Source organism: Podarcis raffonei, chromosome 3, assembly GCF_027172205.1.
Source record: "Podarcis raffonei isolate rPodRaf1 chromosome 3, rPodRaf1.pri, whole genome shotgun sequence".
Classification (NCBI taxonomy): domain Eukaryota; kingdom Metazoa; phylum Chordata; class Lepidosauria; order Squamata; family Lacertidae; genus Podarcis; species Podarcis raffonei.
In genome coordinates this window covers 112,474,509-112,489,877 of record NC_070604.1, presented here as the reverse complement: position 1 = coordinate 112,489,877, position 15,369 = coordinate 112,474,509, and the positions used below count along the sequence as shown (strand labels likewise).

Below are 15,369 nucleotides of genomic sequence, written 5' to 3'. Positions count from 1 at the left end.
TTTCTTTAAAATGACGGTTTATTGTTTTATGGTGACAGAACAGCCGAGTCTAATGAAGAATCCCTAATTTGCCAACAGAAATATCTTCATCAAAGCATTGTGACATAGCACTAATAAATAAACATTAGCTTCCATAGCACAGAAAGGTTGCCTTGCTCCTTTGTTCACCCGTAAACTCACTCCTCACGGCAGTCATTAATTGCTGTCTAGTAGCCCCCTAGTTTTATATAATCACAGCATCCAGGAAGACATCCACTAGTGAGTTTGCCAGCAACAGCTTCCTGCTCTAAACTGATTTTTTTATGTATTTCTCACCCAGCCAGTTCCAACGTCCATGTTCTCCAAGGGGTGGAACATCCCTGCAAAGTGGAAGAAACCAAGTGATGAGAGTCCATCTGCCTCTGTTCACAGCCACAGCCATTTATTTTAGAGTTCCCACCAACTCTCTCTCCACTGCTTTTATTTTATGCAGGATAGCAGTCTGTGCTGCTTTGATAGAAACAGATTGCCAGAAGACAAAACTTAGACCTGGTCCACAGGGATGTCCTGTTGGAGCAAGGTCTTCAGGTGACCAGTGTAATGTAGTGGTTAAGAGCGGTAGACTCGTAATCTGGTGAACTGAGTTTGTGTCTCCGCTCCTCCACATGCAACTGCTGGGTGACTTTGGGCTAGTCACACTTCTTTGGAGTCTCTCAGCCCCACTCACCTCACAAAGTGTTTGTTGTGGGGGAGGAAGGAAAAGGAGAATGTTAGCCACTTTGAGACTCCTTTGGGTAGTGATAAAGCGGGATATCAAATCCAAATTCTTCTCTTCTTCTCTGACAATCAAGTGGAACATCTCTGTCCAGAGCTAGTATGTCTGTGTGTATTAGAAGCTGGAAAACAAACTTCTGGAGAAGGCTTGTGAGTATCGAGAGGAATCTAGTTTAGTCCATACTGTGTCCACTTCTGGGCACCACAAGATAAGAAGGATATTGACAAGCTGGAAGGTGTGCAGAGGAGGGCAACCAAGATGATCAAGGGTCTGGAAACTAAGCCTTATGAGGAACGGTTGAAGGAGCTGGGTATGTTTATCTTGAAAAAGAGAAGACTGGACTTCTGGAGCATGTATAATGGGACATGAATCCATAGTTCTCTCCATAGTTTTTAATTTGGTAATGAGTTGTAATTCAGCAACTTCTCTTTCAAGTGTATTTCTAAAATTCCTTTGCAATAAGACAGCTACTTTAAGATCTTGTACAGAATGTCCTGGGAGACTGAAGTGTTCTCCAATTGGTTTCTCTGTTTTATGATTCCTGATGTCAAATTTGTGCCCATTTATCCTTTGGCATAAAGTTTGTCCTGTTTGTCCCATTATACATACTAAAGCTAATTTTGGTCATCCATCCCTTTAAAAATCCCTTGGAACCAACTGCCACAACGGTTATCAACAGTTATAAGGTTGAAGCGACCGCTGCTTCAGAGTATCTGACGAACTGTGTATTACACACGAAAGCTCATACCTTGAAAGCTTCTATTTAGTTGATCTTAAAGGTGCCACTGGAATTATTAAAAAATGTTTTTTCATCTCTCATCTTGTTATTTATTATGACTGTGACAGATCAACACGGCTATCCACCTGAATCTTTAAAAGCAATGATACTTGTATCCAGGGTTGCTTGCACCTGAGTTGCTAATGAGTAGGCTCACCAGAGTCACATTCAGGTGTGACCAAGAGCCAGCATGGAGGTAAAATGATGGGAAATGGTTTGCCTGCTACATTTCTGTGGGACACAGGCTACCGTTAAAGTCCTCAGAGCAGACCTGGAAAATTGGCTGAAGGAATCCTAATCCAAAAGCTTAAGCACAGTGGAGCAAGTTATTGTGTGTTAAAAACCCTACAAAGTGAACAGGAACGGGCTGACCACCCAACTATGATGCTTAAGCCAGGGGTCAGCAATCTTTTTCAGCCTTGGGCCGGTCCACCATCCCTCAGACCATTTGGTGGGCCGGACTATATTTTGAAGAAAAAAATAATGAACGAATTCCTATGCCCCACAAATAACCCAGAGATGCATTTTAAATAAAAGCACACATTCTACTGAGAGTCCCATGGACTGCAAGAAGATCAAACCTCTCCATTCTGAAGGAAATCAGCCCTGAGTGCTCACTGGAAGGACAGATCCTGAAGCTGAGGCTCCAATACTTTGGCCACCTCATGAGAAGAGAAGACTCCCTGGAGAAGACCCTGATGTTGGGAAAGATGGAGGGCACAAGGAGAAGGGGGCGACAGAGGACGAGATGGTTGGATAGTGTTCTCGAAGCTACCAGCATGAGTTTGACCAAACTGCGGGAGGCAGTGGAGGACAGAGGTGCCTGGCGTTCTCTGGTCCATGGGGTCACGAAGAGTCGGACACGACTAAACGACTAAACAACAACAACAACAACAAAACATGCTGATTCCTGGACCGTCCGCTGGCCGGATTGAGAAAGCAATTAGGCCGCATCCGGCCCATGGGTTGCCTACCCCTGGCTTAAGCAATCGTACTATAAACTGCCTTATTATTACAGCTATATATATATTTTCATGCTTAAAAAAAATCCCCCAAAATAAAGAAGGCATTTCATTTTAATTTGCACATTTATTTTTCTGTGGAGAACCTCTTGTTCAAAAGAAGGATAGCATCTCGTCCAGCAAGCTAAACCCCATTTTCCCCTTCAGTGTGTTCTTGTCCCTCTGCCCCCACCCCACCCCCGGCTAGCCAGTCTCTGTTATGCATGCTTGGTTACAGGGATCCCCTGTGGCATTACGCTGTCAGAGAACATCTTCAACATATACCCAGTGGTGTGTGCTGGAGCGTAAATATATATAAAATCCACAGATAAACCCTTTCGTTGCTGAGGTGTGGCGGTTTTCATGGGTGTAGCCAAGATTTTTGTTGGCGGGGGGCAGGCCTTTTGTTAGGGAGGGACAGAACCTCAGTTTGCTATGTATTTTTATTGAATTTTATTGATGGGGGGGGCAGGGAGGGGCAGCCCCCCCATCAATAAAATGGGGGCTACACACAGGGTGGCTGTTAGTTATATATAATATTTTTATATGTATATATATATATATATATATATATATATATTCCCCAGCAATAAATACAGTTATGGTCAGAAGGACGTTATAAAATAAATAACGGCATTTTTCTCTGGGCTGCCTTAAAATGAAATAATCTGGATCCTTGCTCAGCCTCCTGGAAAACCTGGTGTAAAACTCAGCAGGAAACCCCCCAGAGGGCTCTGCAAAGGGTTCTGGGAGATTTTTCAGGCTACAAAATGCTTACTGACCTCACACTCAAGAGAAAGATTCATCAGCCTCTGGGGAAAGAGGATGTCATACTTGGCTTAAGATAAGTCCGTATGCAGATCTCTCTTTTCCAAAAATAAAAATAAAATGTGCACGGTTTAGGAATGGTTGCAAAACAACAGATGATTTAGCTTCCGTAATAAGATTAATTGCCACCTTTGTTGGGTCCTCTGAACTAAGCACAGAGTATTGAGTTACGAGCAATTCACCGTATTTTTCGCTCCATACGACGTACCTGACCACAAGACGCACCTAGTTTTTAGAGGAGGAAAACAAGAAAAAAAATATTCTGAACAAAAATCATACAGTGGCTGTATGATTTTTGTGGTTCATGCTGTGGCCACAGACATGTGATCTGATGGTGAATTTGGGGTGACCCAATGCAAAAATCCTGAGGATCCATTGGCTTTTACCTCCCCCCTCCCAGGCAGCCTCCGCTAGTTTTCCTTTATCTCTCTTCGGATCCCACCGATCAGCTGTTTCCTTTCAACATTCCCTTCCCTCTTGTTTGCCTTACTGTCTTTTCCTTAGCTGGAGCAGTTTTTTGCTCCTCCTTTTTTTCTAATTTCTCTCCTTATTGCTTTAGTCTTCCTGTTTCCCCCTTTGCAAGTTTGCTGTCTTTACCTCCTGACTCCCAAGCAGCCTCCTTTGTCTCTAGCGTCCCTTATCTCGCTCCCGATCGCTTGCCGATCAGCAGCTTTGTTTCAACACCCCCTTCCCTCTTTCAAAAAAAAGAAAAAAGCATGATCTTCTTTTTGCCCCTGGGCAATTCGGCTCCAGAGACCACACATTCGTTCCATAACAGTCATTTCACCTTACTTTTTAGGAAGAAAAAAGTGTGTCTCATGGAGCGAAAAATACAGTATTTTATCCTAAATGATGAGCCGTGAACTTGAGTCACAGGCAGGCGATGCATTTCAACTTCCCTCAAAGGATCCTGGGAACTGTGGTTTGTTAATGGTGCCGGGTAGAGTAAACTACAGTACCCAGAATTCTTTGAGGGAAGCCATGACACTTAAAGTGATCGCTGAAGCCTCCATTCTGGTGTTGCTTGGCAGCAACTTTGGGGTTCTGGCAAAATCTCACAAGAGCTCTGCAAAATCTTGCCAGAATGCAGAAGCCACAGCTGCTTTTCCTTGCTTCTCCAGCGGCAACAGCGGTTGCCCCACCACCCACCACTGTGGGAAAAGCGAGGAGAAGCAGTGGCAGGGAAGGAAGCTACCGCCACTTCTCTCCGTTTCTCTGGCAGCAGCATTGCTCCTGTGGGATTCCATCGCCCAAGGCGGCTGCCTCTGACCACCTCATGGGTGGGCCGGCCCTCTTTAAATTGATGGTGTGGATTTGAACTCGGATCTCTGAGCAGGAATGCTCATGCAAGAGAGAAGAATCCGTACAGCAGGCTCAGGGGTACCAAAATACTGCAAATTTTTTTGGTGGCATGGAACTAAGAGGCGGCAAGCCCAAAAACAGCCCGTTGAGGATATGACTTGTTCAGTGGCCACAGAAAGCTGGCTGGTGGTTAGGAAATGAGAAGTGGAAGAGAGAATGAGATGGAATACCTGCATTGCAGTGCAGTCAAGTTGAGTTTGTATTACTGTGGTTTTTAAAGAACTCCCAACGTTTTAAAGAACTTTTGGAGTGATTTGACCCTCTTGACCAGGCATAGGCAAACTCCGGCCCTCCAGATGTTTGGGACTAAAATTCCCATCATCCCTAGCTAACAGGACCAGTGGTCAGGGATGATTGGAAGTTGGGAAGTGTAGTCTCAAAACATCTTGAGGGCCAAGTTTGCCTATGCCTGACTTAGAGAGTCTCGTCCCCTACAAAAAGCAGTGTGTACACACACACACACACTGCAAAAGAACAACAAATAAATACATAAATAACTGACATAGATTAGGCCTGGGAGAGCAGGATTTCAGCATGGCTATCTAAGTTTGCTGACTCTTCCAAAACAAAATGATGACAGGGTGCAATCAACTTCCAACAATAGGCAGCGGGGCAGGAAGAATAGGCTGCTAGGCGCTATTTATCAGAGTTAAGCTGCAGTTTCAATACAGCAATGCTGATGACCTAAATCCATTATCTGGGCCCTGTAATCTTGCAGTCCCCTAATGGGCTGATGAAAAGGAATGTACTTTTTGTACTCGTCCCTGACAGAAGGAACGCAAGATCTGTCCCACACAGGGTGTGTTGACGAAACATGGTTAGAGGAGAGAAATGCTTCCTTTCATCTCCGAAACGACAACTGGACTTGGGGTTCACCTGACGAAACTGGCTGGCAGCTCAGGGCAAAGCAAAAGGAGCCAGCCGCAGCTACGAGTTTTGATGGTTTTTGAAAGAACCAAATATCCATGAGGTGGTTATTGTTGTTGTTGTTAGGGCTCATTAGCCATGGAAGCCCAATGGAGCCTCCTTCTGAAGAAGCTCTGCTTGCACAATCTGGCTTGCAATGTTGCTGTTCGAAGGCAACGTATGCCCTTTTGTGAGTCAGGTCAATGAAAAAAATTACGAGAAGCTTATAAATAAATACATTCATATTTCTCTAAGGAAAAGAAGGAAACCTTCTTGGCTGCTTCTCCTCTCTGGGTTGGAGTATAAGCGGGTCCACTGACCTAAGGTGTGTCAGAGGCCTGTCCTAATACATTATCAATGGGGGCTTCCTTTCTGGAAGCATGTTTTATTTAAGGTTTTTGAAATATACTCAGAGTCCCAAAGTGATTTCATGCTCTTTATTCAGCTCATAGTGGTGAGGAGGAATGAATGAAAGTCCCCTCAAAGTATCTGCTTTATATACATTATTTACACAATGGGCTGCACATGATTGGCTAATTCCGGAATTCTACTGTAAGCCAATCACGTTGTGGATTCACTTCTATCTGGAACATGATTGGGTGGTTCCTGCCAACCAATCATACTGCTGCATTGTTCTAGGACCAATCAGACTGCTGCATTCTGAATCCTATTGTTCTAGGACCAATCAGACTGCTGCCTTTTGGATCCTATTGTTCTAGGACCAATCAGACTGCTGCAGTTTGGATCCTATTCAACTCAGTACATAACAGTTTTTTAGATTCGGGCATTTCCAGTAGCGATGCCAGAGCGGGAGCCTGTTACAGAGCCTTGGTTGACTTAAAAATTACCGTATCCCCACCAGGAAAAGCAAAGTGAGTGATTACGAGGAAGTGATTTTGCAGGAGGAGACTTGTTGATGTCACTTTAAAAGATGGCAGGTCCACCGCAAAACAGTCCAGTGTGTTGCTCATTTAAGCCACAATCGTGCAATACTTTAAAGTTACCACTTTAAACAGTCACGTTTATGGAATTCTGGGAGGTGTAGTTTATTAATGGTGCTGAGAGATGTTAGGACCCCCTGGTCCGCTCACAGAGCCAAAGTTCAGGCTGGATTAAGAGAATCCCTCTTCCCAGGGAATTCTGGGAATTCCCTAGGAACTCTGGGAATTGTCCTGCAAGATTTGGAGGGCCAGCGGCTGCGCAACTTATCCTTCCCCTCTTTCTTGATGTCCCTTTGTGGCAATGCAAAGGAGCCTGGTGGTCTAGTGAATCTATTTGAAAGACTGTCAGAGGACAGTCCTTTATCTGGTGCAAATCTGGTTTAACGATGGTGAACCATAAGATGGGAGAGGAGAAGGAGCCCTGAAGTTGCCCATCAACAGCAGACAGAGAAGGGACTCAGATCACTTGAGCGCAGTTTTCTCTGCTGCCGCAGTGTATCTCTGTTTAATTATGGTAATTATTTCTACATGTGCATCCGTATCTACAAACTACCACACACAAACGTTGCTTAAATCCCTGTTATGTACTGAGTTGAATAGAATACGACCCTGAGTATATTTCAATCCCTGTCCTCTTTTTGTTTTGTTAGGCTTTTTTGACAGTGGACACTTTGCAGTTGGGAGGAGACGGCAGCCCCATCTTATTAATCAGTAAAGCTCTCCGGACTAATCCTGTTCTTTCTCTCTCTCTTTTTCTCTCTCAGAGTAAGAGGATTCTGCGAGCAAACATGCACACAGATTTCTAAGAATAAAAGGAGCGCCCGGAAAGGCTCCGGGGGACTTCAGGGAAATGAGAGGCGACAGATTGGTGTCACGTAAGGGAAAGTACAGCAGCAGATCCCCGTCGTGGGGGGACGTGGCTGCAAAAACATCCTCGTCGCTTTGCGACGCATCAAATGCTGTCCGAATGTCAGAGGCCCAAACAGGTTGGACAAAGGCTTGGTGAGACTCCTTGACCAAAGGCCCCAAACTTGATTATGTGGGCTAATGTTCTGGCACCCAGCTGTCTTCTACCATAGTTGTCAACTTTTCCCTTTTCTTTCTATTCGGAAACATCATCATCATTCATCATTTTTAATTTGTATACTGCCTTTCTATCTTACAATACTCAAGGCGGTTTACAAGCTGAAGAAACAAAAAATGTACATCTTATAACAATCTAATGCTAGACAGGCATTGGAAGGTGTTTAAAGGATACTTTCAAAACCATATTGAAAAATCAGAACTCCTATTAGAATAAACAAGTTCCATTTTAAATACTGAAATACTAAATAAGATGGATAACAATGTGTAATAGAAAAAGAAGCCTGAAATTAGGTTAAAGGTGTGTGAAAGAAAGTAATAGAAGTGGAAAGAAATTGCAATTGAGTAGATTGGAAGTCTAACACAAAGGTGGGGTGAGGGGTGGTGGATGGTGATGGGAAAATGAATTATCTGTGGGACTGAATGTTGGTATGTTTGAATATTTTTAAGGATTATATGAAATGTATGTTTGTATGCTTGTATATTCGCAATATGTGTGTATTAATGCTGAATTATTTTAACAATAAAAACTTTAAGAAAACACACAAAACAATCTAATGCAATACAAAAATGTGATAATAAAACATAACTTTAAAATAGGCAGCCTACATCAAAATAGTAACATTCAACAATCAATTAGAATAGTATAAAATAATAATAACATATAAAAGTTAAACAGAAATCCACTCAACAGTTCCAATCATATCTAAACTATAATCAATAAAACAACGGCAAGCCACAGTACATAAAACAATACAATACACACTGAGAAGCAGAGGGTAGAGCAAGGCAGGTGGAAAGAGGCCTTGCCTGATGGAGTCTCTCCCCTCAAAAAAAGGGAAATGTTGACAGCTATGGTCTTTGTCAGGGAACTGCCATCGGAGCCTAGAGTGGAGGTAAGGCTCCCTAACGATGCAGGAGAAGGGACCAGCAGGGAGAGAGAGCAAGCTTCCTTTGAGGAAGGAAATAGGAGGGACACCAGGAAGCAAGGGGAGACTGCGGAGGGAGGGCTCCGAGACTCTTCCACAGAGAGCAGCGGGGAGAGCCCAGGACCTCCGTTGGGCATGCCCACTCTGCGCAGGAGACTTCCGCGCAGAGAGGCTAGGCGGAGACTTGGGGTGAAGGAATTTTTATGCTGGAAGAAGTTCAGAAGACGCCCACTGACGGATTCTGCCAGTGACTGACACAGCCATGGAGAAAGGGCTGTCCAGCCAGGGAAAGGTTTAGCCAGGCAACGTTGCCTAGAGCTGCAGCACCCTTTACGCACAAGCAGCCCCCAATTCCCTTTACAGTCTTCTACGACAGAGTGGCAGGCAGTCTGTGGTCCTCCAGGTGTTACAGGAACACAGCTCCCACAATCCCTCACTCCTGGTCATGCTGACTGGGGCTGATGGGAACTGGAATCCAATCACATGTGCAAAGTCACTGGGTCTCCATTCCTATTCTAGGAGGCTTTAAGGACCGCCTCTCCCCATACAAACAGACCCAGACCCTGCACTTTTCGTCTGAGGTTCTTTTCTAGGTGTCCACCCCCCCCCCGCACACACACACACACACACACCAGGGAAATCCAGAGAGTGGCAACACAAAAAGAGGCCTTTTCTGTGGTGGCTCCCCGATTGTAGAATACTCTCCCCAGAGAGGCTCGCTTGGCGCCATCACTACATGTAGTCAGGTGCCAGGCGAAATCATTCCTTTTTACCCAGGCCTATGTCTATCAAATAATCTATGGCCTGTAAAAGTGTGGGGAGGACAACTGTCATGAGGATTATTATTTTATGATTAGGCTGTGTGTCAGTATGCTTTTTACTATATTTTTATTATGTTTTTATCATTCTGTCATGTGTTTTCAATGTGGTTCGCTGCCCTGGAATCTTTTGACAAAGGGCAGTATATACGTAAATGAATGAATGAACGAATGAAATTTGTGTTTCCTTTCCTGATGCCATTTTCCACTCCTCACCAGCTTGGTATCTTCCTTTTTTCTTTTTTTTCTTTCTTATTTATTTATTTATTGGTTTTCACATATTACATTACAATACAAATGTACCGAAGCCAACACCATTTCCTCCCCATCCCCCCATACATTTACATTTATATTTCCTCAATCCATCATTTTATTCTTTTCTCCCTCCTCCCACTTCCCTCTGCCCCCACTCGATTTCCTCCACATTATACAATTTACAATAATCCTTGCATTCTACAGTCTTCTCAAGTCATCTATATGTTCTTATTATCTTTCCTTACTAATTTTTCTTCCATCCAGTACTTCACATTTTAATCTAGGCATATTAGCATATCTTTTTTTGAGCAATATTTTGCCATACATTCATCAAAACATTTCCACTCCTTTTTAAATTTTTGATTCGACTGATTTCTTATTATAGCAGTTCACTTTTGCCAAAATTAAACATTCATTTAGTTTACAAATCCATTCCTCTTTTGTGGGTATAGTTTGTAGCTTCCACCTAGCAGCAATCACTATTCTAGCAGCTGTACTTGCATATAGGAAAGTTATTCTCCCCCCCCCCCGGGGTATCTCTTCATCTATCAATCCAAAGAGATATGTCTCTGGTTTCTTTGTTATTGATATTTTCAACATCTTCTTTAGTTCTTCATGTACTACTCTCCAAAATTTCTTAATTTCCTCACACCTCCACCACACATGTATTGTTGTTCCTATCTCTCCACCACACAGAGGTTGGATTTCAATTTATATATCTTCCTGTTTGTTGGACTTCAATCCCATCAGCCCCAGCTACCATGGCCTATGGTCAGGGAACAACAACTTGTGGCCCAACAACTTCTGGAGGGCATCAGGTTAGAGAAAAGAGCCTCATGCCTTGGACTGCTGGATGCAGAGCACCCACATATTTCATGCATCTCTTCATCCAAAGCCATGATATAACCCTCCAATTCCATCTCTCAGTGCCTGCCTTTATATAACTCTCCCCTGGTGGCTGATGTGCTCATTTCCTCTACTCTTCCTTACTCAATTACTTGATCCCACGCTTCAACACGTCTAATGCTTGCAGTCCTCTGCTGATCATCTGGCTGTATTTCCCAGTCCCTCCTGAGCATTTGGTAGACAATCTGATTATTCTGCTTGTATGTGCACTGGAATCTTTGCACAGGGATGAGAAAGGCTTTGAGTACTACCAATGGTAGCAAAAAAGAGAGATCCATGGAAGAGCTTACTTAACACATGTATATTAGCAGTTCGGCCTTCATGCCTAAGAGACTCCTGTAGAACTCAGTTTAGACATGTCCTTCATCTTTTTATCCTACACAGCAGGAATGGGGAAGGTGGGATAGCTCAGATGGTAGAGCATGAAACTCTTCATCTCAGGGTTGTGGGTTCGAGCCCCGTGTTGGGTGAAAGATTCCTGCATTGCAGGGGGTTGGACTAGATGGTTCTCACGGTATCTTCCAACTCTACAATTCTATGATTCTATGGTATCAGGATATACAGTGGAACCTCGGGTTGCGAACGTGATCTGTGCATAGCTGTCAACTTACAGATTTGAAAATAAGGGACCAGCAGCCTTGAAAATAAGGGATCAGCAGCCAAAATAAGGGATTTTTCGGGCACAGGGAGGTTCAACTTCTGAGCCCCTCCGAGCCAAAGGCAGAAAGCCCAGCCAGCAGCCAAACAAAGCCTCAAGCGGCGGTTCCCACAGCACAGCAACCCAGCAAAGGGGATGCAGCAAGGAAAACCACCGTCACCTCTCTGCTGGGAAGCGCTGAGCAAAGGCGAGTCCCCAGGCAACGTGGCTGATTTGATCAGCACAAGGCATGTAAGCTCCACCCCCAGTCGTTCTTAGACTCCTTATTGGGTGAGCAACGCAGCCAAGCAACACAGTTGGAGCCTCCCTCCTCCCTGGCCGGCAGGGAGGGAGGGAGAGGAGCTGCTTCCTTTGAAACCCAGGAAATTTACGGGATATGATCAATCCGGGACAGCAGCGGGACACGGCGCTGGGATAAGGGAGTTTCCCGCCAAATAAGGGACGGTTGACAGCTATGGATCTGTGTGGGAGGCATGTTCACAACCCGCAGCGTTCACAACCTGCAGTGCCACGTCTGTGCACGGGCACGGGCAGGTCGCAATTCGGCACTTCTGCGCATGCACGAGCGCCGAAACCTGGAAGTAACCCGTTCCGGTACTTCCAGGTTCGCCGCAGTGCACAACCCGAAATCGTGTAACCTAAAGCATCTGTAACCCGAGGTACCACCATACTAGTAGATCTCTAGATCTCTGGGAGATTTGCAGTGGACCTTATAGTAAATTTGCAGCTTGTAACTCCCAATTGTTTAACAATAGCAGCAACCAAACTACTTTCCCCACCTAAATTAGACTGAGGACAGGAAGCAAGCTAACCAGAAGCAAGCTAACCAGTTCGTGGGACAGAACTGGCTTCAGTTCCAGTACTGAAAACAAATTCCTTGGCTCATGATGTGGTCAGAGGCACCACATTCTTTCACTGTATGTCTTCTGCACCTGGTTGGGAGGTCTTGAGGTTCTAGTAAAAAAACAAAGTAGATCCACAACGCCTATAGTCTGCCCACCCTGTGCCTTACACCACAGCACAGTGATAATGAATTGTGGAAACAACACATTGAGCCGTGTGTGTGTGTCCGTGTGTGTGTGTGTGTCCGTGTGTGTGTGTCCGTGTGTGTGTGTGTGTGTCCTGTAACTCAACATCACCATAGTTTTGGCTCTGGATCACAGTCTCCAGCCGAAGGATATTCCGGCTATTGAACAAGACCTACACTTGATCTTTGCCATTTTGCATTTCGTTTTAACAAGGGTCACCCTCTAGGAACTCAACAAAGGATGCTTGTGGGTGATCACAAAAGCTGTGTGTATCTGGAACGATAACAACTTATTAGCAACCCAGGCAAGAACTTGAAGGAAATCCCCAGGGCTAGGCATGGACAAAAGACCCAATGAAAATAAATCCAATAGTCAGAAGGAACAGTGCTCTCCACACACATGCTGTTCCGCCACAGCAGACCATATCTTAGTTATTTTTAAAAAATTGAATTCATGCTTTACGAATGACATCAGTAAAACAGTGCTGGAGAATGACTGCTTTGGTTCTACATGAGACGATGCCTCCGGACTGTTACTCTTTTTTAGGAAGAATTCAAGCACGCCCTGGAACTTTAAGTTTGTGCAATTAAAATGGATGAAAGAGCTCTACCAACCTAGCCCAACAAATCCACTTTAAGAAAGGGACATTTTGCAGTTGGGGAATGCATCGGAAAAGTACAGAATGAGTGAATGATTAAAGAAAGGATGTATGAACACCCTGCATGTGTATAACCACCCTGAATGTTCCATAAAGACTGGAAGGAGTCTAACCTCCCTGGTAGTTTTGTGCAGGCAAATAAGAACGAGTTCTCCATAAACGGGTCATCTGGAGGAGACCCAAGAGCCAGTGTTCTTGCATTCTTACTACATGCCATTGTCACAAAGACAGTGGAGATATCAATGAGCAGCATCTTCCAGTCACACCAGTTTGACTATGGTGCATCAAAATCTCCATCATGTTATCATGAGTGCTTATTGATACAAATGCAAAACAACCATCAAAATTTCTGTTCATAATTTTCACGTGGCACGTTCAGCACATTGCTAGGGTTAGTAAGGAATTTGCATGAGGTCTAAACCGCAGAGCCTAGGGCATGCCGATCAGAAGGTCGGCGGTTCGAATCCCCGTGACGGGGTGAGCTCCCGTTGCTCGGTCCCAGCTCCTGCCAACCTAGCAGTTCGAAAGCACGTCAAAGTGCAAGTAGATAAATAGGTACCACTCCGGCGGGAAGGTAAATGGCGTTTCCGTGCGCTGCTCTGGTTCGCCAGAAGCAGCTTAGTCATGTTGGCCACCTGACCTGGAAGCTGTCTGCGGATAAACACCGGCTCCCTCAGCCAATAAAGCGAGATGAGCACCGCAACCCCAGAGTCGTTCATGACTGGACTTAACAGTCAGGGGTCCCTTTACCTTTAAAACAGAGATAAGACTGAAACACATTTTTTTATTTTCTTTTTATTTAATTCATTTTCCACATTTCCACCAGGCAATTGTAAACAGTTTTGGGTTTTTCCTGTTATAGATGGATGAACCCTGGATTCAAGCAATGAAGGTTCGCGAGGAAGAGCAAAACAGGTTTTGCAGTTTGCAGTTCTGATTGGCTAGTGCCACTTTCCTTCTTAGAAAGAACTCTGTTCTTGTTGCCAAATGGCTTGCAGCTACCGCAGCAAAGGAGAACTAAGGGCATTGGGCAGTTTTCGTATTGTTTTAACATTGTCTAAGTCACTTGGATAAACATATTGAAAGATAGGCTGGAGAGGGAGAGAGGGAGAGAGAGACAGAGAAGGTGTTGTAGTTTCTGTGATGTGAAGCCAGCCAGATACAGCTGAGGAACCCTATAGTGAAGAACTCAGCACTTACCTGGGAGTAAGCCGCACTGGATGCAGTGGTACTTACTTCCAAGTAAAGATGGGTAGGGTTGTTCTGTAAATAAACACAGCAATAACTGCCAAGGGCACAATCTGATGCAGTTATGCTTTGGAGTCCTATTGGAACCAGTGTGCTTAATGCTTAATAGTTATGAGTGGACTGTGGGCCTGCCTGGATGGGATGTTAAATGCATTAATGTGCCATGTTTTCTTCCAAGCAGCAGCCATGGGTGGCGGGGTGATCAGGAGTGGGAGCCTGGTGTGTCAACCCTTCTCGCATTGCTGTATTCCCAGCGAAAATCACACCCCCAAACTGCTATTGGCCTCAGGAGGGACACTTCCATCACAACCTCATTTCCCAACCCATCCCAGCTGTTCTTTAGAAGAAGGAAACAGCCACTGTTAAATGCAATCACACTCTTAGTTGGGCTTGCTAAGAACTTGCCTCGAGAGAGGCTCCTATTTGCCTTTTCGAAATCTGTAGGGAAAGCTTCAGCTTGGGGGAGCCAGTGGTTGTAAAGACGTCATTTTTCAAAAAATGTCTCTCTAAAATTACAGCACACAGCAGTTCCTATTGAATGCAAACAGGAGAATTGCTACATTTCCCTAACATTCAGGAAGGTTCCAAAAAGTGGGATTGTGCACTTTAGAAAAGCATGAAACATTATCATGCAAAAGCAGAAACCTAACAATATAATAATAATCTATATTATAATTAATATTATTATAGTGTTTCAATTAAGTAGATAATATAATGATAACATCAACAATAATTTCAATTGATTAATTGCTATAAGCAGTACAATAAGCTTGGTGTTGTTCTGTTTGGCTAGTATCTTGTGCTAAAGCCCGTGAATTCAAGTTTAGTGATCTCTTTCTCATTAGCAAAATTCGTCCGGTCGATGCGTGAGCTTGGGCTTCCGACATTGGTCAGCCAGGCCTTCCTGCAAGGAGAAAGTAAAGGACAGGCCAGTTAGAGCACTGCAAGATTTCCTGTATAATAGTCGCTCTGCTTGTGAGTTTAACAGGGTTCCCTATAACTGCGAAAGACCTCCTATCCCTGTATAGACCTGTAAAATCAGTATCAGTCCATTTCAGTTTTTTCAAGTTTCTCACCCTTTACCCCACTCTTAAATCCAGTTCTCCACATTTCTGCATCAATTTGTGATTTATTTTTTTTAAAAAAGAAAAGAGTCCTTGTTATGTACTGAAGTTCTCACCCTGGGCCAGCAGGGGGATACTGTAGATAGTTATGC

At 44.3% G+C, this 15,369-nt stretch overlaps 1 protein-coding gene across 1 annotated transcript in view; it reads right to left on the bottom strand.

Moving 5' to 3' along the window:
• Positions 1 to 14,464: 14,464 nt before the first annotated feature.
• Positions 14,465 to 15,369, bottom strand: part of ACYP2 (acylphosphatase 2) — a 69,017-nt gene continuing 68,112 nt past the window's right edge. The window contains exon 4 of the mRNA XM_053383640.1: positions 14,465 to 15,057. Within this exon, the coding sequence (XP_053239615.1) occupies positions 14,943 to 15,057 (115 nt within the window). The 3' untranslated portion in view covers positions 14,465 to 14,942. The remainder of the gene's footprint in view (positions 15,058 to 15,369) is intronic.